The sequence below is a fragment of the Desmodus rotundus genome, chromosome 1, assembly GCF_022682495.2.
Source record: "Desmodus rotundus isolate HL8 chromosome 1, HLdesRot8A.1, whole genome shotgun sequence".
Lineage (NCBI taxonomy): Eukaryota > Metazoa > Chordata > Mammalia > Chiroptera > Phyllostomidae > Desmodus > Desmodus rotundus.
The window spans coordinates 15165727-15191541 of record NC_071387.1 but is presented as its reverse complement, the minus strand read 5'-3'; the positions used below and the strand labels follow the sequence as shown (position 1 = coordinate 15191541).

The 25815-nt window shown below is 47.3% G+C and overlaps 1 protein-coding gene across 1 annotated transcript in view; it reads left to right on the top strand.

The window, feature by feature from the left end:
- PAPPA (pappalysin 1) overlaps positions 1-25815 on the top strand; it is a 215232-nt gene that overhangs the window by 126948 nt on the left and 62469 nt on the right. Inside the window, exons 10-12 of the mRNA XM_053921287.2 lie at positions 1035-1228; positions 24056-24169; positions 25129-25264. Coding sequence (XP_053777262.1) covers positions 1035-1228; positions 24056-24169; positions 25129-25264 — 444 coding nt within the window. The remainder of the gene's footprint in view (positions 1-1034; positions 1229-24055; positions 24170-25128; positions 25265-25815) is intronic.

Below are 25815 nucleotides of genomic sequence, written 5' to 3'. Positions count from 1 at the left end.
CCAAGATTTGAGTTACGTGGGCGCTTGGCTGACCTTACATGGAATGCCCGAAGTGTCTAACAAGCCCTTAGAACCTCATGCATTCGGCAGGAAGGGCTGCTAAAGTCGCAATGGTCAGACCCCTTTCTCTATATTAATGATAATTGAGCCCAGAGAGGAAGAAGTGTGTCTAAAGTAGCAGAGCAGTTTGGTTACAGAGCTGGGACTGCAGCCAGTGCCTCTCTTGTATATAAATTCACTCCTCCTGTGAAATCAAAATCCTCTTTGGAGTTAAATAAACCTCAGTTTGCAACTGTGGAATTCTGTGGAGTCAGATAATGTACCCAGAGCTTGAAAAGTAAAAGCTTGAGTTTGAAACCAGGATCCGGCATTAACACACTGTGTGAGCTTGGGCAAATCACTAATGACACGTGAGATCTTGTTTTCCTAATCTGAAAGACTAAAATAAAAATTTAAATAATAATACCTTCCCCACCAGGTGGCTGTGGGCTTACTTGGGGTAATGAAGGGGGAAGTGTTTGTGAGCTGTGTGTGTGTGTGTGTGTGGTAAGATCTACCGTCTTTAACAAAGTTTGCGGTGTACAGTGCAGTATTATTAACTGTGTAAGCACAAGGTTGTTCAGCAGATCTCTAGAACTTAATCATCTCGCGTAACTGAAACTTGATACCCGTTGAACGGTCACTCTTCCTTTTCCCCTCCCCCCAGCCCCTGGCAAATGCCATTCTGCTTGATCCTCTGCAAGTGTGACTATTTTGTACGTATCATATATGTGGAATCATAGAGTGGACATATGTCCTTTTGTGCCTGGCTTATTCCACTTATTATCAAGTCTTCTATGTTCACTCATATCATCCCATACGGCAGGATTTCCATCTTTTTTAGAGGCTGAATAATAATAATGCATTTTGATGATCAAAGGTGGGCTAAACAGTGCTGATGACTCTGCTGGTCTGATTCCGTGGCTGCTGCTGATAGCTGAGACCAGAGCATAAGTATCTGTCTGTTCTCTCCCTCCAATGTCTCTCTGCTGCAGATGAGCCCAGCCGGTGCTATTTCCATGACGGTGATGGGGTATGTGAGGAGTTTGAACAAAAAACTAGCATCAAGGACTGTGGTGTCTACACGCCCCAGGGGTTCCTGGATCAGTGGGCATCCAATGCTTCAGTTTCCCATCAAGACCAGCAGTGCCCAGGCTGGGTCGTCATCGGCCAGCCAGCAGCATCCCAGGTAAGACCCCAGCCATGGGTGGCTCTTCCTGCAGATATTCTGAATCTCTGCTCTGCCCCTCAGGGCTTCCCACTCAAAGGTAGTGTCATTCCAAGTGGCCACTTGACCTTATCTCTAGCCAAATGTATAATTCCAGGCCCTCATGGGTACCACTTCTCAGGGATTGGACATGTTCTCAGGGAACATCCGTGTAGAAGGGGTAATGACTGTCCTCCTATGTCCCTTCCTATTATAATTCATATTAGGGGAAAGAATTCCAGTTTGGACATTCCACTGGAATTCAGTGGGTCATGAACACATTCTTTGGGGAGAGTCCCACATTTTGCGGGGAGTCTCAGGTTGTGTGTTCCTCAAGCACCCTCTGTGAATTTGCTGTGTGGCCTTGGACCATTCTCCCCACCTCTCTGGTCCCCATTTTTTTCCCATCTTTAAATTAGAGAGTTGTTCAGCTTGATGATCTCCAAGGACCTTCCCAACTCTGTAAAGCTGTGACTCATTCCCCAGTCCCCTAACGCACTATTTACGTTCCAGGGTTCTTCCCCAAAGGACTTTCGGCTTAGTTGAGGGAGAAAGAGTTTTGGGGCCACCAGAGCTTTTGTGATTCTAGGGATGGTTGTGCTGTCCCCAGAGCCCCCTTTCCAATTATGCTGCTGAGCAAGCACCTGCCTTCTTCCAAGACTCCCATTGCCTGGAGACACGACTCAGTGCTTCTGACAGCCTGGCCCCGTGGCCATCTCTGAGGCCAGCCTGCCTCGCGGCCTTGTAGATGAGTCATTATTCTTGGCCATTTCTCTCTAATACTCCTTCCCTGACTTGGGGACAGGGGGAATAGGCCTGGTTTCTAGATGAAAGAGAGATGTGACCTTCATCTGGGGCCTGGTAAAAACTCATGGATGAGTTACAAGATGGGTACATTTCATTTATTATGTTTATTTTATAGTGTTTATCTGATCTTTTTTCATTTGGCTATCTGCTGATGTTTACATTCATTAGATGCTTTCCTCATTTGCACTTGTTTATGATTGCCTTGAGGAGAGTGGAAAGAAATGGGAACATGGTATCCCTGATGCTTCTCGTGTACAGTGCCAGCTGCTGAATGAATGATTGAATGCATGCATGAATGAATGAATGCTTAGGGTTCATCTTCCCCTCCGCCACCGCTGTCCTTGACAAAGTCATCTTTGGTCACTCCTAATTGCACAAACTCTAATAGTATATCTGACTCCCTTATTTAAGCTACTGGTTCTTTGATAAACTGTTGAGAGTTTTATTCATTTCTGTCCCCTCACCTTCAAGCACAAAATCTAGGTAAGACTAGGTGCTCAGGAAATGTGTGTTTAATTGGCTGTAAATTCACATGTGCACACACAAACACATGTGCACACAACGCTACATACAAATGAACAACACTAAGAGAAAATGTTCAAGGATCACGTCCCGGTGACAGAGAATGTCCTGCCCAGGAATGGCAGGGCTGGATGGCAGTGGAGCCAGGAACTCCAAATTCAACACTGGCATTCATTCCTGGAAGTGTTTTAGAAGCATCATTCAATCAATGGAATTATGAACACACGCAGAATCTCACACGAACAAGAAGTGAGGTAGCAGCTGTGCTTAAAAATCACACAAAGGGTATTGCTACTAATGTGAGAAAAGGAGAGAAGACTTTTCCAGTCTTAGCGTTTGAAAGAGACTTCATGGGGCAATTATTCCACTTGTGTAAGGAGTGGGGGCTGTCAGGAGTTATGGGCAATTATCTCTTCCTAAACAAAAATCCAATTTTAAAAAAATCATTATAAATACTACAAAGAGGAGATGAGGAAACAAAATCATCCTATTGAATTATTCATTGTAACCAATTTTATTTTAATGAAATCGACTAGGTTCCATTACTCTGGGCTTGGACATAATCTTTGTTACAAGGAGACTTCAGCTGTAACTAAATTTGCCATAATGAGATCAACTCGCTGGAGAATAGAGAATACAGGGTCGGGGAGGGGATGTGTGTGCAGGCTGGGTGCAGGGCCAGGCAGGGCAGCCTGGAGGGCTGCCGAACAGTCTCCCAAAGTCCCCATCTGAAAGCAGATGCCAAGAAATCATTCACGCTCTGCACCCCCACCATGCACACACACACAGGTACACACGCTTGTATACACACAGCCTGTGGAACTGTGAGTAAAGCTCTTCGTGGAGTGGAAACCAGCTCCCTTCTGACGACAGAGCCAAGGAGGATGAAGTATCACCATGGCTCTCATTCCCTTGGGCAATAATGAGAGCAGGCTGGGAGTTCATTTTCACCCTGTCACAGACCCCAGTGAAGAGGGTGATGGCTTGAGAGGAGTTGGGAGGTACTTAGATGCACCTTCCCCCGCCACAATTAAACTCTACTCCTCCTCCTTTCTTGCTCTCTCTCTGTCTCCATCTGTTTTACATACGCACACACACGTGCACACACATACACATCCCTGCAGAAACAGACCCTGTGAGAGCACAGTTCCAGAGAGGGGGAACCAAAGCAGAGACGAGAAAGCAGGGGCAAGGACCAGTGGTTACCCAGATCCACCATCTCCCATACTGGACACTCAAATACATCTCATAGCCAATCCCCTGGTCACTCCTCAAGCTAAGAATGATTACCTGCCTTGGAGAAACTGAAAGGCAGAGCGGCTTCCTCAAGGTCACACAGCCCATAAGTGGAGAATCTAGGATTAGAAGGATCTCATGAAAGATGACAGTGGAAACTCAGGAATATGAGGTCCTGTTCAAAAGTTGGAAGTAACCGGATTCCTGGACAATATCACTGGGAAAAAATATCACTGGTAAATGGACAGATCCTGTGCAGACCCCGTGCTGGACCTGAATCCTCTTCTACCAGACTCGTGGTCACTGCCCACGTCTTTGTATTCAGGCTGCATCCATCCCCTGTCTAGGTGGTCGGTCCTATTGCCTGGACCCCTGGTACTCACTAGGACTTCCATGAACTTGGGCAGTGATCAAAGGACAACAGTTCCCACTTTCTCTTTACAAACAGTTTTGTCCCACACCATCTCTCCCCGATGCTGCAGAAATGATAAATGCAGGTTCTCTCGGAGCTACATGCCTAGTTCTGTGCTGGAGTTGATGGAAGAAACCAAAAAAGTGAAAGGCCCGACCTCTGACCTTGTCGGTGCACATAACCAACTTTGGCCTCAGGGGTCTGTGAAGAGGAGTAGGCCTGTCAGAGCAAGTTGGCAGGTTCCCATGTGGCTGCTGCAAAGCGGCAACACTCATTGTGCTGTAGGAGTCTAGAAAACCCATTCAAACTTCGTTTTGTAAAATCCCTCCATGTCTTACAGTTTCCGTTGTTTCTCTTCCATTCTCCTCGAGCCAGCCCTCCAGATTTGGTGAGGGCTAAGTTACTCTGCCCTGAACATTAGCCATATGCCCAAATGGTACACAGTTGCGTATGTGACTTGTGTACCATTTGGGTATATGACTAAATGTTATCAGAAGTATCAAAACTTCCCAGTTGTGCCAATTGGGCTGAACACCCTAAAATAAGAGACATCCTTTGGATATTTTGGCCACGCACCTTCCTGGCCCAGAGGAATTCAAGAATTCCCTGAGACAGAGCAAAAATGGAAATGAACTCAAAGAATCACACTCTCTGTCTTCTGGGATCCTCAGGAATGGACTGGTTTAAACGTGGTTTTGCAAAGATCTCATCTTGTTCTCTCTTGTCTCCATGTTTCACATTTCTCTGGCACTTTACACCAGGGACTGACCAATGAGATGCAGATACTCCCTCATCCTGCTCCCACCCCCCAGCATTCCCCCCAAAGCCCATTTCCTCTTCTCCAAGCCTGTACCCCTCTCCTTCTGCAATGGCCCCACCCAGGAAGTGATGGAACAACTGAGACAATGAAGAATGTTCAGTGTTCTCCCAAGAATTAGGGACCTTCAGTCAACCAACCAATTTATTTAGTTAATCCTTTAACAGTAAAACTTAGACTAAGCATTTCCAGGGCTGTAGTTTCAGGACCAATGTAAAGAAAACCTTTCGAAGGATGAGAACTGTCCATCCCACCACAGGATGGGAGGCCTTGAGACAGAGAAAGCTCCCCAACAGGAGGTGTTCAGCCAAGCTGGTGACTGAACGGGACAATCCTGCATTAGAGACCGAGGCATCTCTGCTTTCGTTGTAACTGATTCTCTGCCTTGATATTGCTTCAGCCTGTTAGTGGGTATATCCCTCCCTTGACACTTCATTTTGAGTGGCTTTACCTGTTTCTTGGCATGTCTATAATACATTGTGCCTTAGTAGAATACAAATCATAACTTGTGTCACAGCAGTTTTGCCTTGATTTATTTATTCATCTGATGAAACAGAAATGGATTGGAATTTTACACTGAGACATGTGACTAGGTAGAAATCATGGGCGCCGATGGGTAAAGCCATGTAGAAGGGGCTTGGCTCTCCTAGCTTCTCTTATTATTTGGGCATCTTAAGCAAGTGACTACTCTGGGAAGCTCAGTGTCCTCCTCTGGAAAGAGGGCAGGACAGCACCCAGCTGATGAAGATTAAGGAAGTAAATCAGAAAAAAACCACTTAGCACTGAGTGTTTTTTTCCCACTTATTGGGTAATGCCAAGGTTATTCCCTCTGTCATTCATCGTAGGCTCCCCTCCACACCCTCACCCCAGACCTGGCCACAGTGACCCCCACAGTACAGAAACTCAGTCAACATTTGGTTGAGTTAAACACAGTTGTGTTAGCAAATGTTTCCTGTGGACTCAGGACTGTGCCAGGCTTTCTGGGAAACTGCAGAGAAGCTCTGGCCTTTTTGCTGCTCTCATAGCGCTTACCATTTCACAGAGGGGTGTGTCCAACCAGAAATCCCAGCCAAGACCCAAGAGTGTGAGGTTCAGAGGGAGTTACCCTGAGGAAGAAGCCACACTGCTATCAGCTTACTCAGCCAGCTGGGGTGAGAGCCAGCGTGCAAGGATGGAAAAGTCCTTTGCCCACTTTCAGAAGGTCCTGGACAAATGATAAAAATAACATTTACCAAGTTCCTCCAGGCTCTGCATCCATTCATTTTTTGAATCCTCCGAAAACGGCTGCAAAAATAGGAATCACTGTTCTCACTTGACATGAGGACGGTGAGGCTCTAAGCTGAGTGACTAGCTGTGGGACTCACCCTCCTGGGGGCAGAGCCGTGAGGGATGCAGGCCGCTGTGCTCACACAGGGCTGGTGGGCTGGACGCGGCAGCTCCGCCCGCTTCAGTGGCTGACTCGGGGGTGTAGGCTGGGATAGCTGCCGTCCTTCACTGCTTTTTGTATGGAGTGTGCGTTCAAGGAACACCAGGAAAGCGGGACAGCCCCCTCTTGAATCCCCCCAATATCTCCCCAATTTTTCTGCTATGCTGCCTTGGTCTCCACCTGTAAACCCTCATTCTTTCAGGGTAAGTGTTAGTCTCTTCAGAAAGGCACTTAAAACGTGTGCGTGAAAATATGGGAGAAACATAGGAAATGTTTCAAGTTGTCAACCCCTGAGTGTAAAAAAGTGTTCTTAGATTTTGCATGCATGCCTGATTATTTCTGGGTTATGGGGGGAAAGGGAAGAAAGCGCACAAAGGACAATTGTAGAGGGAAGAGGAAACTGTTTAGTTTACAGGTTTGTCACAAGCCATGTGCTATGCACAGGGAACCTGAAAACGTCAGCAAGAAAAAGTCAGTGTGTGTGTCCTCCTTGATGGCCACCAAGTCTGAGCCAGAAGAGCAGGACCATTCATCTGTCATCTTCATCCTTGTGTCCAGAGGAAGGGAGCAGGTACCCACTGGGTTCTCTGGACACAAGGGTAAGAAATCCTTCCAGAAGCACTAACAATGCAGTCAGTGAGGGGACAGGGGAGCCTAGAGAAAGATACGGAGATATTTCCTGTGGGAGTGGTTGCTAAGCTGGGACTAGAAGGATAAATTAGGGGACAGGGAGGAGTGTGGATGGAAGAGCAAAGTCAAGGGGAGAGACAGACAGAGAAAGAAACAGAAAAACACAGAGACTGAAAGAAAGAGAGCTGTGGGGCAGAGAGAAACAGAGAGAGAAAGAAGGGAGCAGAGAGGGGAGAGGCAGAAAGAAAAAGACACAGAGAAAAAGAAACACAAGAGATACAGAGACAGAGAAAAAAAAAGAGATGGGGAGCAGAAATTGAGAGACAGACAGACATTCAAAAAAACAGCCAATACAAAACAGGTAGAAAGCCAAGAGACATAAGCTAGAAAGGTAAATGGAGACATCCTTCAGATGCTTGAAATTTAGACTGTCTCCTGAATGTGATGGGGAGGTTTCAGAGCTTTTATGCCAAGGGCTGAGAGGATCTGGTATTCATTTGAAGAAGAGGAGTGGCATCTGTGGAACACCCCCTGTCTGCCAGCCCATCCGAGCAGCTGGAGGCACCTTAGAGAACTGATCACTCAGAAATCTTGCATGGATAAGCAATTCTCCAATGTGCTTTAGATGATATTATTTGCACAGGGCAGAGAGAAATCTTGGACTCAACACCCAGTGCTGAGGTTACTTCCCAGGGTTGTCCCTTCCCCACAAGTATCTTCGGCAAAGCATGCTTCTCACTGGTGAAATGGGACAGCATCTGCCCTCAGTGCAGAAAGGAGAGGCGAAGGGAACACGCTGAAATGCCAGAGAAGATTCCAAGCAGTTTTCTCAAATACCCAAGGGATCTGCTTTCTCCTGGTGGTTTCTGAAATTTTTTTCAAGAGCACATGTGCAAGTCATCTAAGGAAACAGAACAGAAAGTCCCATGGCCTATTACAGCCTGTCTTACTGGTGTGGGGACCCGAAAATCCCTCCAGGACAGTGAAAAACAATAGTGCCTATATCAGAAAGGAGCCCTGGGTCACTGTAACTGCCTTCAATTTGTCAGGGAGCCTTGGGCTGGGAGAGGGATTTTAAACCTATCAAATTTTTCAGAATCCCAGCATAAGACTCTCCTGGCCCTCTCATGTTCCCTGTCTCCCTCATTCATTCACTGACCTTGAAAACTTTGAGTGACGAAACTTTCAAAGAAAAAATAAGATTTAGGATCATATCAACCTGGGTCTCAGTTCTAGGGTTCACCACTTCCTAGCTCTTTACCTTGGACAAGCCAGTTGTCTTGGTCCCTACCCAATTCCTTGTCTATAAAATCAGAGTGGTAACACCTCCACGGCATGTGCTTGTCCCAGCTGGGACAGCTGAGCCAGAAATGTCATTTTTGTCCTGGTAGCAAATGAGAAGTTTTTTTTTAAAGAAATGCTTCTTTCTGGCTGTGATGTTTTAGCAACTGAGTGATCCAATTAGCAATGATTGAGTTAGTTTGTTTTTATTTGTATTATTATTTTTTAATATTAAAAGTTGAGTGCTTTTTTTTAAGGATTTTATTTATTTTTAGAGAAGGAAGGGAAGGAGAAAGAGAGGGATAGAAACATCAATGTGTGGTTATTTATCATGTGTGCCCCCACTGGGGACCTGGCCTGCAACCCAGGCATGTGCCCTAGACTAAGAATCGAACCGGTGACCCTCTGATACGTAGGCCCGGGCTCAATCCACTAAGCTACGCCAGCCAGGGCTGTATTTTTTTCTTTTGAGGAATACTCTTTTGGTCACAGAAATCTAAGCAGAGAGAGATTTTGAGGGTCGCTTTGTCTTACTTCATTTAATTAAGATTTGACTTTGATTAAACAACTTCCCTAAACCTCTTCCTCTCCTGTCTGTTATGAAATAGTTGTTGATGTTTAGATTCAAAATCAGTATGTCCAAAGCATCGCTTTCAGCAGTGGGTTGAGGTTGAGATGAATAATTCAACCACTGCCCTCCAGCCGTCTGTCATGTGCATAGAGGAAAGGGGACACTGACATAGGTCCCCTAATAAGAAAAGACAGATGTTGGCCACCTGCTGTCCTACGTGGACAAATGGAGTTAACCTTAGAGGGATGTACATAGAGGGGGAGGGGGAGACTGAATAAAAGGCAGGGCCCAGCATTCCTCATCATGCAGCAAAAATGCATTGCTGGAGCAGGAGAGGGGCCACGTGGAGCTCGGAAGGCCTCCACCTCTCTCTCGCCCCCGGAATCCTGCCGTGCAGCCCAAGAACAAGCCAGGCTTTGCGGTTTGGGGCTGCTTCCCTGTCCCCCGCAGGGAGCAGCCCCAGCCGTCGCGGCCCACTCCAGGGCCCCTCTGGGAAGATTCTTTGGCCTGTGTCTTCCCTCTTCCGCATGCCTGACCTACTGCCATTGCACTGTCTGTGTTCTCCACGTCTTCTTTCCCTCCTCTCGAAGGTTCAAGGTTCGGGACCAGACCCCTTCCTCCCGTCCTGCCAGTCCCTCGGGCTCCCTTAAGACCCTTCTTCATTCTTTCCTTTGCTTCCCTTTTCTTTTTTAAATTATTGTTGTTGTTTTAAGTGGAGGCACTGGTGTTTAGCCAGCATGGCCTTTGCTGTATAATTTAGTTTCATGTTCTGTACCCAAGAAACATGTAAAAAATGTAAACAGCGTTCACTCGCCGAGGCTGCGAGGCACTTAGGAAGCGGGAGCCAGTCAGGCTTGCTGAGCGGCTGCTGTGCAGTGCTGAGCTCTGTCCCCAGAACCACATGCTCATTTCTCTACGTCTGTAAGTAAACTTTCTCAAGCCAGGCCCAAAGGATGGGGTTCTGAGGGGAGTCGGGGTTTGGCTGTGCGTGGGATTTTGTTTTTGTTTGTGTGTGTGTGTGTTTGTTTTTCAAGTCCCCGATACCCAGCCTCTACCCGCCCCATCTTTACTTTTTAAATTAGCCTGGATGTGTTCGCTATTGAACCAGGCCAAAAAGGGCCTTCTGCCCTCTCTGCTGCCCCGCCATGGGTTTCTTCCGACTCTCCTGATTCTTCAGCCAGGACTGAATGAATTTAGTGGTCTTCCTGTCGGACAGGAAGACTATATCACATCCCAGTGCTGCCACTGTAGGGAGATCTCAGGCAAGTGACTGAGCCTCTCTGGGCCTCAGATGACTCACCTGTAAAACAGGAAAATCAAGTGGTGATTGTGGGGATTCCAGCAAGTAGCACATAGAAAGCCCTTGGAACAGTGCTTGGTATGCAGTACCCAGCATCTAAATTCATTCCCAATCTATACCCAACCTATGCAATAGGAATTGTGTTCCCATTTCACACACGGAGAAGCCAAGGTTCAAAAAGGGTCCCCTACTCCAAGAGGTGAAACAGGAGCAAATCCAGTTATTTTAGCCCCGTAGCTCACACACTTCTAGTACACCACACCGCCTCTCTCAACATTTTTTAAAATAATATTTCTCTCTTTCCCAGAGTGAGATAGGACACGTTAATCTTTTGGTGAGATGATGTCTTAAATCTTTTAAGTCTGCATATATGCCCAGTGGATGGTTTTTGCCTTTAGAGGACATTTTCCATAATTCACAATACATATTGGTCTCAGTGCTCTCTCACCTGTGAAGCTGTCTGTGGTGTTTCTCACAGCCTATAGAGTCCAATAGCCTTTGCAGGCAGGGCCATGCATAATCCGTACCAGCTTCCATTCACAGCCCATGGCCTTATGGGTGCATTCCAGGCAGATGGGCCGACTTGCAGTCCTTGGATGTACCTTCAGGTTTCCATTCCTCCTGCCCGGAACATCCATCAGTCACTTCACCTCTTTTCATCCTTTTCAGTGATTTTAAAAATTTAACCAAAAGTGTATGTGTGTGTGTGTGTGTGTGTGTATTTTGCATTCAGTATTATTTTGTGTTAGTTTCAGGTGTATAGCATAATGGTTAGACAATCACACACTTTACAAAGTGTTCCCATGATACACCCAGTGCCCTCCCGATACCCTACATAGTTATTACAGCTTCTTTGCCTCTTGTGACTGTGCTCAAGGTGCAGCTCACAGGCATCACTTCCCTGTGCTCTGCTCCCACCACCCCAGCCTGTGTGCTGCCCTCACTCTTTTCATAGCACGTCTCCCTTCTGAAGTCATCCAGTGGCCCAGAGCACAAACTGCCTTGGAGTTAGCATTTGCCTGTGCCCGTAGTTTTTCATACCAAATGGCCTGTGGCAGCTGAGGGTCCGGGCTCCTTACTCGTTTAGGGAAGTCCAGGGCCTAGCACGGGGTTGGCTACTAGCAGGATACTCAGAGAATGTTCATGTGTTCTTTGGATGACGCTGTTGGAAACAGTATCTGCTGGTGATGTCTCCTTCACAATTGACTTCAGTATACAAATCAGTGTCTCTGAGTGATTCCCTTCTGTGCCAGGTTACATTGCCTTGTTATTACAGTGAGCGGGACCTTCTTAAGTCTCCTGGTTTATCCCTACATTACAGATGAGGCATGTGCCACCATGTGAGTTCGGGGGGGAAGAGGACGTCCTGAAAGCCCGTCCTGCTACTGGGGCTTCTGTGATCCCCCCACTCCAGGATGCTAACTGTCCCAAGACAGGGGTTTTGTTGTTGTTTCCCTGAGTTCACTGCCTTGTATTTCAGGATCGAGAATAGGGTCGGGCACATAGAAGGCACATGATAAATAGTTATGATGAGGCCTGCACTTTGCTCTGTTAACAGTTATCACACAGAAGGTAGGAACCAGCTTCTGGAAGCCGGGCCCCAGGATAAAGCCTCTGCCCCTTTGCCTCTTATTCTTTTGGGAAAGATTGGGGTCTCGGTGATGTCCCTGTGTCTAGAGTCCTGCAGAGGTTGATAGAAACCTGGAGGGCTGTCTTTCTGGCTTGAGAGTGTGGTTCACCCTCAGAGAGGTCTCCCAATGGGAGGCCCCGCCAAGGAGGGTTTGAAAGCACAAGAGGAGAAAAGAAGGAAGGATAAGAGGAGTATAGAACTTCGAGAGAAGAAAAGGAATGACTGAACATAACAAATGACAGTAATAACAATAACATTGTAACAACGAGAGCTGATAATAATGACAGGAGCAATGGGAAGGGTCTGCTTTCAGAGTAATTACTTTGCAGCTCTACCCAGAGTTTCACACTGTTTTAGCACATTTACACCCGCTAGCCACTCTATGAGGTAGCAACTTACTTTCACTGGTTTACAGAGGAATAAATAGAGACTCACAAAGGGTGAATAACTTATCCAAGTTTCTGCAGCTGGCCCAGGGATGGGTCAGGGAAATCTAGAATTTGAATCCATGCGTGTCTCCCTCCAGAGCCAGGAAGGAAGAAGTAGGAAAGGACGAAGGAGGGAAATGTTCATTGCGTGTGTCTAGTGTGTGGGGCGGAGCCTGAGTCCCTGCGTGTGGGGGGGCAGTTCTAATCCTGTGCTGCCCTCCAAAGTAACCTCATCGTCTATCTCATTAGCAGTGGGAGAATTTAGGCTTCGTGAAGAGTTCGAGGTCATGCTGACGGTAAATGGCAGAAGCTTAGATTCTAGCCCACATCCCTATGGCTATAAAATGTGTGGCTTCCACTGCTCAAAGGAAGGTTCAGGAAAGTGGCAGGTGTAGGGATCATCGAAGAGTTCACATTGCGGATCCCAGATCAGGCTGCAATTGTTCCCAGGGACCTCTTCTCGGAACAGCTACTTCAACACCCTGCTCTTGTGCAGATGTGGGCTGCCTGGGCCAAGGGCGCCACTGGGGGAAAGCATCACTCTGGAAGGTCTCTGTCCCTCACAGGAATCTGCTGATGAGGTGGTGGACATGTAAGTCAGCTGTGTCCATTGGACATTTTGTGAGCAAAGCCCCGGTTTGCATACATGGTCACTACCCCTACTTCTGAGTTCTGGAGGGGCAGGCCAGAGAGAAAGGTCACTCTTGTCCTTAAGAATCAGAGTCCTTATTTGAGCTGGAAGGCCAGCAGGACACTGTTAAAAGCATCAGCAATTGCTATCCTTTCGTTCCTTGCCTGTGTCAGTGCTTTGCTTCCTAGGAGAAATGAAGCTGGAGGCAGCTCTGGCAAGAGCACTGCCTGCTCTTCAAAAGCAAAGAGGAGAGAGCCGATCACTTGGCGGTTTGTCAGTCTTCGCTCCCCAAAGTTGTAGGTGTGGATCAGAGACCCTGAGGCCCACAGTGAGGACCCAGGGACAATGCACGCTGTGCGGCCATCCTGGCATTGAGTGGGGCTCCCTGCAGGTAAAGTGACTCTTACTTAAGTGTCTTGGACACAACTCAGAACACACAGGTCTTAATTAGGAAAGCTGGACAAAATGAGGAAGGGGGAAAAGGGAGGAAAAAGAAAACAAAACAAAAAACCCTAGTTTTGTGAACTTGAGAAAGCCTTGTTGTTTTAATGCAAGATGTTTTTAAGTGAAAAATCGCTCCTCTGACCTTTCTTCAATAAGCTGGTGTGGTCAAACTGCCATTAGCTGCTGTTCAGCTGTTTCTAACAGAGGGTTTCGGTGACCAGGCACAAAGTTTGCACATGGTGACTGCCTTCTTGATTAACCCCTGAACATCTCAGGGCTCCCAGAGAAAGGCCCAGAAGAAGTCTGGAGGCTAAGACATCCTGCTTTGATGTGAGCATTTCTGAGCTGAGTGACTTCCAGGTTTCAGCGCTTTGCTCCACATTTGGCTGTGTTTTCCAGTTCCGCTCCAGAGCCTGTAGAGAGGGCATTTATGGATTTGAACTAACTGGACTTGTGGTCTTGGTCTTTGATATCTGTTCTCCACTCAGGCGGTTGTGGGGCACTGGATTTACAGCAGACGATTTCTTGTTCCTGCTGTAGAGTCATCCTGTCTCAGCCCTCTGGTCTAGAACTGGAAGTGTTTCCGTGCTCAACACACTTCTCTAGGACTGGCCGTGCCTCTGAGCCCTGAAATAAAAATCACAATGTTTCAGGCTGGCAGTGCCTCAGGATTTTCATGCAATGCTGGCAGTATTTCTGGGTTCCGATCTAGAATTGAGTGAATCTTCCGACTGAAGCTAACAGCGCCCTTCTGATCTGATCTGGAGTCTACACGGCTTTTCTAGCCTGATCTAGAATTCATAAAATTTCATTAGTTGCTTTCAATGTCAATGTCAAAAAAAGAAATTTGGAAACACAGAACGTTAGCGATGTGTTAAAACAAAACAAAACAATGTGCTCGGAAATCTGTTTGCAGCAAGATTCCGCACCTCGAACTTTATCCTTCATGCCTCTGCTCCTGACATCATCTTGGAAGCTGGGTTTGTCGTGGCTCATCTGTGGCCCTGTTTCCCCCTTCTCTTGCCTTTTTTCCCTCTAGCCCCTGCTCTCCAGAGCCCACTTGACATTGAGACTCTGCGTTTCAGACCTGCTCTCAGGCATAGATTACCTAGATGGCTCTTCCTCCATGCCCCTCCCTGGAACACAGAACCTACCTCATTGTTCTATCAGTGTTTGCTCATAACCTTTGACCCTCCACCCGACCCTCTCGATGCATGTGGGAGCTCTTCAGGAGAAGGGATCTCTATCTTTCCTGCTTTTTTCCCTCTGGGATCCATTTTCTCACGTAGACCATGGGGAATAAAGAATCTAACACATAATAAGTGCTATGTAAATGTAGCTCGAATGACTGAATGCATCGATTAATGAATGAATAAGAGAAAAGTCTGGGCTTTTTCTGGGAAAAATAATCTGAGTCCAAAAGTAAAGAATAATTTCTGGAAGCCCCCGAACCTCAGCCTCTCACCCCTTAAGAATTTTGAGAAGGTCCCACAACCCACTCTCCTAACCCCATCAGCCTCTTACTGCTGGAGGAGGCACGTCTGCCGTGAAGTCACCCACAGACCATCTGGCTGGGGATCCCGTGTTCCTCTTCTGCTACAGGAGATTACGTAAGCTGGACAGCAGCCTCCAGATGTTAGCAGTTTCTGCTCATTTTTTCCTCCCTTTTCAACAACAATAATAATAATTAAAACAAACACAGGCCTCATCCCCTACCCGCACCCCTGAAATTACAAACAGGTGGGCCCAGATGCCCTTCCTTCTTCAAAGGCCTCCTCGTCTCTAAGCAGAGCAACCAACCTCTGGCAAGGCCTGCCCTACCCTGAGCCAAAAAGCCAGGCCAGCTGCCCTGTGACTTGGGCCACAGGCCCCAGAGGAGGAACATGGCCATGTCATGAGAAGTCCCTGCGCTGGACTTTCCCTCTCTCCCCAGCTCCCACCCCCAAAGCCTTGGCCTCCAACTTAAATGGATGTATTTTGAAGAACTAGGTGGCTTAAGAGATTAGTAATGAGATCCGAAGTCTTTCACTGCTGGGTCAGGAGTTCAGAGGCGGGCCTGGGTGACTAGTGAATGGCATAATTACAGAGACTGGAGCAGGCCTGCGGAGGGCCCATGTGAAATGAGCCCTGCCAGGCCTTTCAAGGGAGGAGCTGTCAGAAGCACAAAAGCCGGCCGCCACATCCGACACTAATCACTCCCCCTTGTTAGAGGATTTACTGGCTGGAGCAGCCCGAGCCCCCTGCCTAGCGCCTCCTCAAAACAGGCCTCTGGGTCTCCTCTCTGGAAGATGGGGAGACATTGCTGACCCCATGGGATGGAGTTGTGGGAACTAACATTTCATACGTGTAAATTGATGACCAGAGTCGTTACTTTAATGATTGCTGCCATTGCTATGGTGGTTATTTCTTCCCCTCTCCTGGCCTCAGTTTCCCCATCTGGAATTGGGTAATGTGAAATCTCCCCTTCCCAGGGAGTTAATGGAGGAGAAAGCAGCTGGGTGCTCGTCGTCATCACCAACACTGTCACCATCCTCATCACGATTGCTGTTTACACTGCGTGGGCCTCCGTTTCTGCCCCTGTACAAGAGCAGACAGACTTGGAGGAACACAGGCGGGCGGCAGAGCCAGATTAGAGCACTCCTGATAGGTCTGTTTTGCCACACCCTGTACCCCCCTGCCTCGCGAGAGTGTGAGGGTCTGCACTTGGCACACAGTTGCTGGTGGTAGTTGCTGGTTGAAATGATGGCACAGAAAACAGGGGTTTGCCACCTGTCGTGGATGCTCTGTCAGGCCTCTTGCATTGGCTTTTCCCTTTGAAGAGGGTTGGGACAACCGATTTTTGTCCCCTAGAAATCCAGACCCTTTGTCTGTGAAATTAAGCAATTGCATGGGCAGTCCCCAAGAATCAATTCTATGATTCCAAATCATCTCTCTTTTAAGAAGTTGTTTCTCCTCCAGAACAAATGTTCGTATGTGGTAGAACAGTGATGTCTGTAGTGATTCCTTTGCCCTGTTCCCTTTGAAAGCCTCGGGTTTTTCTGTGTGACTGTTGGATCAGGCCGAGAGTGTGCACCCCAAACCACAGGTCTCCAGTCCTGTAGGAAGGTACAGGCCTAGAGGATGTTAGGCCCCTCAGGAGTGTAAAAGTGTGTTAGGGACAGACCCCAGAGGGAAATGAGGTGCTAATCACCCCAGAGCTGAGCTCCAAGGCTGGAGGGCATGGATGCCAAGTTATCTTATCTGGAAGTGTCTCCTGGGTTGAGGCCCTGAGGTCTGCTGCTATTTCCAGGACACTGGGTGGGAGATAGGAGGCATTCTCTTCTCCACACAGGGGCCCTATGAGCAGGAAATGCTTCTTGACTTGATTGTCAGTTCCTGCCAAATAATAAATCCTGAAATTGAAAGAAAGGCAATCCACTCCTCCCCCGCCCCTCCCTCTATCTCTTTAAGGCAGGCATCAAAGGAGAAAGCTGCTCTGGAGGCCTGGGGAAAGTGATAATTGTTTCTAATGGTCGGTACAAGAAAGCCTGGTGTCCGTCTCTGTCTCTCTCTGCCTCTCTCTGCCTCACTCTCTTCTCTCTCTGTCTTCATTGTGATCAAGCGTGTAAAAAGGACATTGGAGAAGGGGATCGAAGGTATGTGTGCTGTATGTGTGTGTTGCATTCTGTATTTTTAAATCCCCAGTTACCCTCTAAGTTTTCTAGGTTCAGGGAGGTCAATTTGGAATAAGGGGCATAGGAAAGAGGTCAGGGTAGGGGAAGAAGAACCCAGGTGGGAGAAGACTCCAGTACTCTGCAGCCAGGTGGAGAGGCTCTGAACCTGGAATTGGAGCATTTGGGTCACATGTGTTCATTCATGCATTATTTGAAATAAGGAACCTGAAGTACTTGTTAGAAAGCCTAATCTATAGCAAAGGATAAATAAAATTATTGTTATTGTTGTTTGTTCATGTTTTTTAGTCAGCTAATATTTGCTCAGTGCCTACTTTAGGCCTTCCTCTGCTGTTAATACTGAAGATGTAAGCAGGATCCCATTCTTTTTCTCAGCTAACAGCCAAGTTCAAGAATTGCAGATAGGTTCAGTTCCTGAGCCAGCCCTGACCAATCATGAGTGGCTCACGGTAGCCTTTTGTTGAGATGGATTCAGAGGTCTACACTCCTGGGAAGAGCATGCACTGTTTAATTAATGACATCTGTCCAGGGCAAGAGATGGGGGAATGCCAGTGCCGAGGCCACCTGTCCTTGAAGCTCATGCAGAGACAGGTGGACATACGAGAAACCCCAAGACAAGTGCATTGCACAAAGGGTATGACCAAGGAAGACCAGCCATGGGATGGAAAGACAATGGGCTTCGAGTCAGACCTCTTGGCTTTGACTCCTAAGCCATGGGGGAGTGACCAATGCCTTCCAAACCTCAGAGTCCTTATCTCTAATGTGGGGACAAAAATGTTTACTCCTCAGGGTGGTTATGAGCACCAGATGAGATCCTCCGTGGGAAGCAGCCTTACTGGTAGGCCATCTTTTAGACTTGGCGCCCTTTCCCTCCCCTGCGGGAGCACTGAGGAGGGAGCAGCACGTTCCGGCTTGACGAAGGTGGCTTTGTTTTACCTGGGCCACTCCACGTGCCTCTCTCCCAAGGCTCCTTACAGCCAGGGTCTGCTGGCTGCCTTCTAGCAGGCTTTCCCTCCTGCAGTCATCATACCCAGCAACTCTGCCCTTCTTGCAGCCTTGCAATTCTTGGGAAAATAACTTGGCACTGGACCTGCAAGCCGGAGGTTAAGATGCAGCCTAAGGAGAAATATTGGGAAACACCGCCTGGTGCGTGTGTGCGCGTGCAGGCGTGGTGCATTTATGTGTATTGTTACTGTCAGCATGAACCCCCACACTCGCCCCTCCCTATTCCCTTTCCTCTTTTTTTCTTTGAGGCCCATTCCCAAGTCCCTTTGGGTTGAAAGAGGAAATTGGAGAGGATGGGCTAGAGGTTTGACAAGCACTTCCTCCCTCCTGTGATTGACAAAAGGGCATGTAAATCTGTAAAAGCGAAATTCAATAGAAACCTCATGGCATCTCCCCTGTGTGGGAAAATACCAGAACTCCCGCTTCCCTGTCCTCCCTCCATCTCCCTGCCTTTGTGTACATCGTGTGTGGGTGGAAGATAAACTGGATTTAAAAAACCCTTTGAAAGCAAGACATCGTTAACTCCTCTAATTGAAAGCAGTCTTCGGCAAAGGAGGGGGTTTGGAGGTGGGTGCTGGAGGTAGTGGCTGGCGGTACATGGAGTGGACAAGTCCTAGGGACACAGAGGCCTCTCCTGCTGTCATCCTGGGCACCCACAGGCACCACCAGACACCCTGGCCCATCCTGGAGGAGCTGTCATTTTACCTTCAAGACCGTCTCTCCCCTCTGGGCTCTATCCCCATCTATCTATCAGATTCCTTGGCTGGAATCACATCTCTGAGGACTATCCCAGCTCAAACATCCAGTACTCTCAAAGCTCTGGGGTGGATCTTCCAGCTCTTTTGCAGCACATACAAGAAGAAAGGAAAAAGAAAACAAAACAAAAAATCCATGGCTGGAATGGATGCGGTCAATATTTGCTATGACTCCAGGTGTCTCAGACAGAAAAGGTGGCTGTGAAATTAGCCTCCCACCTCAGAGTATCAGAGACTTGGGACCCGGGAGTCGCACAGAGGCCAACAGCAGGATCACGCTTCATGGCAGAGTCAACCCTTTCTCCAGCGCAGTCACTAGGAAGAGGCTGGAAACCGAAAGCTGGCCGGACGATCAGAACTGAAAAGCTCTTGGGGGAATCATCGCACTCTTTCCTCCACAGGTGGAAAGGATGAGGGTCAGAAGTCGGTGATCGAGTCAGTTCTGGGAGGCAGATCCCTGGCCTGGCCATCCAGGGCTCTTATGACCACATCACCCTGCCCAGGGCAGACCTATAAGGGCCTGCTTTGGTCTGCTGAAGCTACTTCTGCTCAGGAGCCCAGGAGATGGCAACAAGGGAAAATCCCAAGTCCATCCTCCATAACAGCCCTGGGAGATAGGGAGGCAGGCCCTTGAGTTTGTACTTGGATTTAAATCCTGGTTCTACTAATTAGTCGTGTGACCTTAGGCAAATTACGTTGCCTCATATAAAGTGGGTATCATGACAGTACCTACCTCACAGCGCTGCTGTGAGGACTGCATGACTGAGTGCATATAGAGTCCTTCAATCAGGGCCCAGCCAGACTCCATACACGCTGCTGCCGCTCCGCTGTCACTCCTCCGGTTCACTGAGCAACTCCGTGTTCCGTGTGCTGGGCGATCTACTAGGATTTATGGGAAGATAAATAAAACACGGTTCTCACCTTGGAAGTCTTCAGAGTTTCAAGGGATAAGACTGGGCTCTAAACAGCCGTAATCCAACTTGACAAGTGCTGTAACTGATGTATATAGAAAGAACTATATGGACACATAAGAGAGAGCAGTTAATTCTTCCTGGGGGTGAGCAAAGGCTTTCAGGGGAGGAGGGATATTTGCAACTGGCTTTGAAGTGTTACAGTGTTTCACAAAATGGTCAGCCCTGAGCAGTGGCAGGGCTTTGGGGGGTACAGGGAGAAGTCAGGGCACATGCATCATGGAGGCAGAGTCCGTGGCACGTGGGAGAAAGAGTAAGTCCATTTTGCCACTTACTTCCTGTGTTACACTGTGCAAAGCACCTACCTCCCTTGACCACTGAAAACGTAATTGTCTCAGTACAGAACCTGTTTTCAAGTTCCCAGAAAGAGTAAGAGAAAGTGCAGCCAGGTATCTCCCCCGGCTGTTGGGAGGAATTGTCCAAAGGTAAATTGAGCTGTCTATAAATGAAGCTGAGTTCTGTCCATGAGTAACCAAGAAGATGCTGGGTAATCCCTCCTCCAAACCTGACAAGACCTAAGTGAGGGTGCTTGCCCCGCCCAACCGCATCCACTCTTTGCCTAGCAATGTTACGTAAGTGTCCCTTCCCCCTTGACTAGATCATGTATTTATTAATGTGTTCACTCATCTAATGAACATCAGTACTTTAATCACTGAAAATATTTGTTTTATTTCATTTTGTTGTGATAAAACCCTTAACAAGAGATTTACCCTCTTAAGTTTTTATAACAGAGTGTTGTCGACTATAGGTGCAGCGTTGCACAGCAGATCTCTAGAACTTAATCGTTTTGTTTAATTGAACATCTAAGGGAAAGCAGAATGCTGCACATGAGTTTTAAAAGAGGTGCAGACTGGCAGGGAGACAAGGTTGGGAGAGATTGGGAAGGTCACTGGAGCAAGTGACACTGAAGAAACTGGAGGAAGGGAGACGATGAGTGGAGAGAAACTTGGGGTGTAACTGGAGGACCTTAAGACTGCATGGAGTATGTGTCGTAACTCTCCTGCTTGTTCCTCCACAGGCTGTTCAGTAAAATGTACATTGCTCGGTCATGCTTTATGGAGTTGGGTTTGCTTTTTTGGAAGGTGCAAAAAGAGGGGTGGACGAAAACTGAGCATCCCCATGGAATTAGTTACCTTGGGTTCACGCTTGCATCCTTAGTGACCAACCTTACGGCCATGGGCAAGGCTCTTTTTCTCCCAGGGCTTCAGAGCCCCTTATGCCACGTATCTTCAAGAAGTGGCTGCTGAATGCGCAAATGCATGCAAGGTCTATAAAAGCAGGAAGCTTGTGAGTGTCTGCTCCCCTGCAGCCTCCTCCCACCTCCCCAGGAACTTAGATGGTTTTAAGATCAACTGGGGCTTTGGGCAAAGGTTCAGCTGGATTTGTTTGTTCCTCTCTGATCTGCTTGACTGTCCCTGGTCAGGATCCCAGCCAGCCTGAAGCAAACACAAAAACTAAATAGGAAAACAGGCGAATAAAATAACAGCAGCATGTTCTTCTAAAGCCCTGTCTAGTGCTGATAGGGCTGATGAGATAAGAGGAAATTGTATTTAAGCAGTAAGAGGGCTTTGTTCCTGTTGGAGACTTCTCCGACCACAAACACTTTAGATGAGGAGATGAGCCCCCCAGCCCACTCCAGCCCTGCAGAGATGTGCCCCACCACGCTCTGCTGGGAGACAGGCAGCTAAGAACACTGGAGGAAAGAATTCCACAAGAATACATGTCGAATTGCTGGCCTGGATTTCAAATGCCACAGATAGTTTATGCAAAGTCTTGCACTGTTGTAAAATGTAACACAATCCACTGGCAGATCTGCCGAAGCTCAGTCCCAGTTGTTTTTGAGAAAAATAAATAAACTTGAAAACATCTTCCAGCCCATAATGTGACTGTGTTTTACCCGTGGTCTCCTGGGCGTTAGTCTTCTAGAGAGCTGCATAACTGAAGCCATCACCTAATTCCCAGCCAATGGGATGGTTGATTCTTGGGATCTGTACTCTCCTTAAGAAGTTACCTGTGGTGTTCAGGAAACCAATACTGTATTTCTGGGACCCACCGATGCCTCGGGGAGGCAGAGGGAAACTTTGGCAATGAACATATTTCATTGCTTTTCAATGTTTTTAAAGCAATGAAGCTCTTTTCTTAAATTAAATTTACATGGCAGCTCAATAACTAAAACAGACGATGCTCAGATGATGCTCTGGTTGAAACAGTGGAGCAGAAACTAAGCAGATTTTCCCCCATCCTGACCTCCAGGCTGACACCTCCAAGGAACCCTAGGAATTCACAAGCGATAGCTTGAAAACCTATGATACAATTCAACATTCAAATGTGAAAGACGAACCCAAGGTCCAGATGGGTCAGAGAACTAGTCCCTAATTACACATCAAGTTTTGAGAAGGCTTGGACCAGAACCAGGCCTTCTTCCAAAGCCACCTCACCAGTGCAGAATTCTTGGGTGACAATGTGTGATTCCCCAAAGTTGGTAAAGACAACTTTCTTCCTTTATTTCAGGTTTCAAGAATAAATTGATGCAAATGTTAACATTAAGGGAAACTAGATGAAGGGCATCGGGAACTCCCAGTGTTATCTTTGCAACTTTTCTGTAGAAAAAAATTACTCTAAGACCAAAGTTTATTGCTTTAAGAAGTATTGATGCTTGGAGTTGTAGATTACAATGCAGTCAAGTATTTTATCTTGACTTTGGTTAGTGAATTTGATGTATAACTTCTCCACTCCATTTTCAATTCTCCTCTTATCTGTATGAATCCTTGGGTATAGTCTTGCTCTGTGTGATATATTTTTTTAAATAAATGATACCAAAATGTGCCTATCCACTTAGGTCTTGGTCTCTGTAATCCACTCAGTGTTATGTTTTTGCGATCTCTCCACGTTGATGTCTATGAACTCACAATCAGGGCTCCCACTGTGTCTGGCCAGGACCCATACCAAACAGGCATTAAATGTTGTTCATATCATCCCTGTATATGCATCTCATTCAGTGCTCTTAAGTAATAAATAATACTCTTTTACTTATAGGGTCCCATCATATGAATATGTCGTATTTTATGCATTTCTCCCCTGACAGGTGAACATATAAACTATTTCCAGTCTTTTGCTACTGTGGATACTGATGGAATGGATATTCTTGACCCTTGAGTATCTTGATCCTCTGCAGGTCAGCCTCTGTTTAGATGAGTGGACTGAGACCTGTAGATGGGGAAGGACAGGCCCAAATTCACAGGGAGGTTTTGAGAGAGGAGCCACCTTAGAGCTCAGAGGAAAAGCGCTAATGTGGGATGACCTCCCGCTAACATTCTGACCAATTACAAGGACAACTCAGCTCTTCCCATCCTTTTCCATCAGAGCCCCTTTCTGTTTGCAACCACAGCTCTGCATGCATATGTGATTACTTGGTGAGAATCTGCACACGTTGTCACTCTGAGCTCCTCGCCATCTGTCCCGTCTACCGTCTTATCTCACTGTGCTTGGCAAACAGCAGCTACTCAATAAATAGTATCTGAACGAATGAATGAACCGGTGAATGAAAGGATGTTTGGATACACACAAACCCCCTAAGTTTGAAGAATTCTACTTGTCTGTATATGCTTTGTGTTTCTTTTAACACCACTGAGCATATCTTTGAGAATGAATATGTGTGTGTGTGTTTATGTATGTACGTTTACGTGTATTTATAGGAAGTGGTGGAGCTGATTTTCTTTGGGGGAAGCCAATGCTCATGCTATCATAGTCTTGCTGTGTTATTCATGTAGCCCTGAGAACGATTTACAGACTTATTCTAAAGTGGTCTACTTGGGATTGAAGAGCCTATGAGGTCTAACCCTCCTCCTGCCTTTTCTGCCACTTTCCCTAAGGTCTGGTCATACCAGGCAGCCTATCACAACTTAACCCTTCTGGATTTCTGCTTTCCTCTGAGACTCTGCTTCTGTTCCCTCTGCCTGCAAAGCCCTTCCCTTATCTCTACCCTATTCTTCCAGACCCAAGTCAAATATCAGCTCTAAGATTTGTCCCCAAAAGACAGACTCTGTCAGCTCTACCACCAAAACATGTTATCTGTTCTTTCTTTGACAGCATTGGGGATTTCCTCCTCCACGTGAGAATGTGGGCTCCTGTCATAGACTCTTGCCTCTTCATCCCCTGTTTCTTCCTGCGGTGCCAAGGACAAACTATGTAGATAGCAAAGATTTATCAAATTGAATTTAATGCAACCTCTGAGACCCTCCACAACACTTGTTTTTCTTTATCTTTCCCCAGGTGTGTCGAACCAAGGTGATCGATCTCAGTGAGGGCATTTCCCAGCATGCCTGGTATCCTTGCACCATGAGCTACCCATACTCCCAGCTGACTCAGACCACTTTCTGGCTCCGGGTAAGCCAAAGCCTTGAGAGCCTCAGAATCTCCAGTGACCCCCAGGAAGCACTGCCTCCCATAACCCTTTCTCAAGATGGTTTGTGTACCCACTGAGGGTGCTCATTGTAAGGACAGGGAACAAAACATTAAATGGTGCGGATGCCTCCTGAAATGGAATCCGTTACTTGCTTGTGAAATACCCTTACTCCCTCTTGTTTGGGTAGAGTTTAGATACCTGTCTCTGCCGGAAACCTCCTATTCACTGTTCAAGACCTTTTAAAATGGCCTTCTCTTCCCTGAAGTCTTTAGTGATCCCCCTAGAAAAAAATGACTATTCTCTCCCTTCTAGTCCTGGTCATCCAGATGGCATGTTTGGTCATCTGTTGGATGACACCTGTCACATAGTATCACATAGCTGTCAATGAGCCCATCTTCCTAAGGACTGTGGATTGCACTGAATTTTGATTTGCATGCCACTGACTTAGGCTGAACTTCATAGTCTGCAGTAATGCAAGGACCATGTCTTATTATGTCTTTATTTAGCTTCGGTTCCTTGGTGTCTAGTACAGCAGTAGGCATGGAGAAGTAGCAAATGATAACAGTACCCTTTTTGTGGTTTTAGTATGTGCCAGACCCTCTACTCCCACCATCTTACTGAGCGTACCAGTCACCCCATGATACAGCTCTTTACTTAACCCACCACTTAGAGGTGAGGAAACGTAGGCCCAGGGAGGCACAGCCACCCTGAACATCCACAGGGGCATCTCAGAAGGAGCAGAGCCAAGACTGGAACAGTTTCTGATCTCAGAGCCTGTGCTCTTCACTGTGAGGATTCGCTGCCCCCTGTTCCCATCGTGGAGCCATGATGAGTAATCCAGTCCTGAAGTAGAATTCTCCCCTAAACCCCCGCCCTGTGGCCGCTTCCCTGCCGCGGGACAGAGGGCATCAGTGACCCTCTTATGTCATGTGCATTTCAGGCATACTTTTCTCAGCCAATGGTTGCTGCAGCTGTCATTGTCCACCTGGTGACTGATGGGACCTATTACGGGGACCAAAGGCAGGAAACTATCAGCGTCCAACTGCTTGATACCAAAGATCAGAGCCACGATCTAGGTGAGCATGTCCCCTTGGGCCTGACTTGCTCTTGGCACCTGGTTTCACATTTGCCCATGTGTGGTTGTGAGGGTCAACTGAGAATGAACTCTTCCTTCCCCTTTCCTCTTCCTCGTTCTCTATCTGGCATTCTGATTGCCTTCAAGTCAGGTTGTGTTTGTGTAGCTAGAGGGGCCTGAATCTGACAGGTACAGGGATGAGGGGTTCATGTGAAAGTCCTCCCTTCACTCACTTCCTTCTGCCAGGCACCTTTAACCTCAGCATCCCATTTGATCCTCCAAAGACACTGGAAGGGAGACCGAGCAAAGGCCTTTTCCCATCATATATATATATCCCACTGCACCTGAGACCCGAAGAGACCCCGGGTTGTACTGCAGTAGCTCTTCACCCCATAGCCAGAGGTACCTGTGAATGTCCCCAGAGTTCTGGCCACGTGTCCAGCATGACCTCCAGAATTTTCCATGGGAGTAAGAACAAGAAAAGGTCCGGTTCAGGAGTAGGAAGACAGGTGAGAAGTTAGCTGCCCCAGAACAAGGGCTAGAGCTGTCACT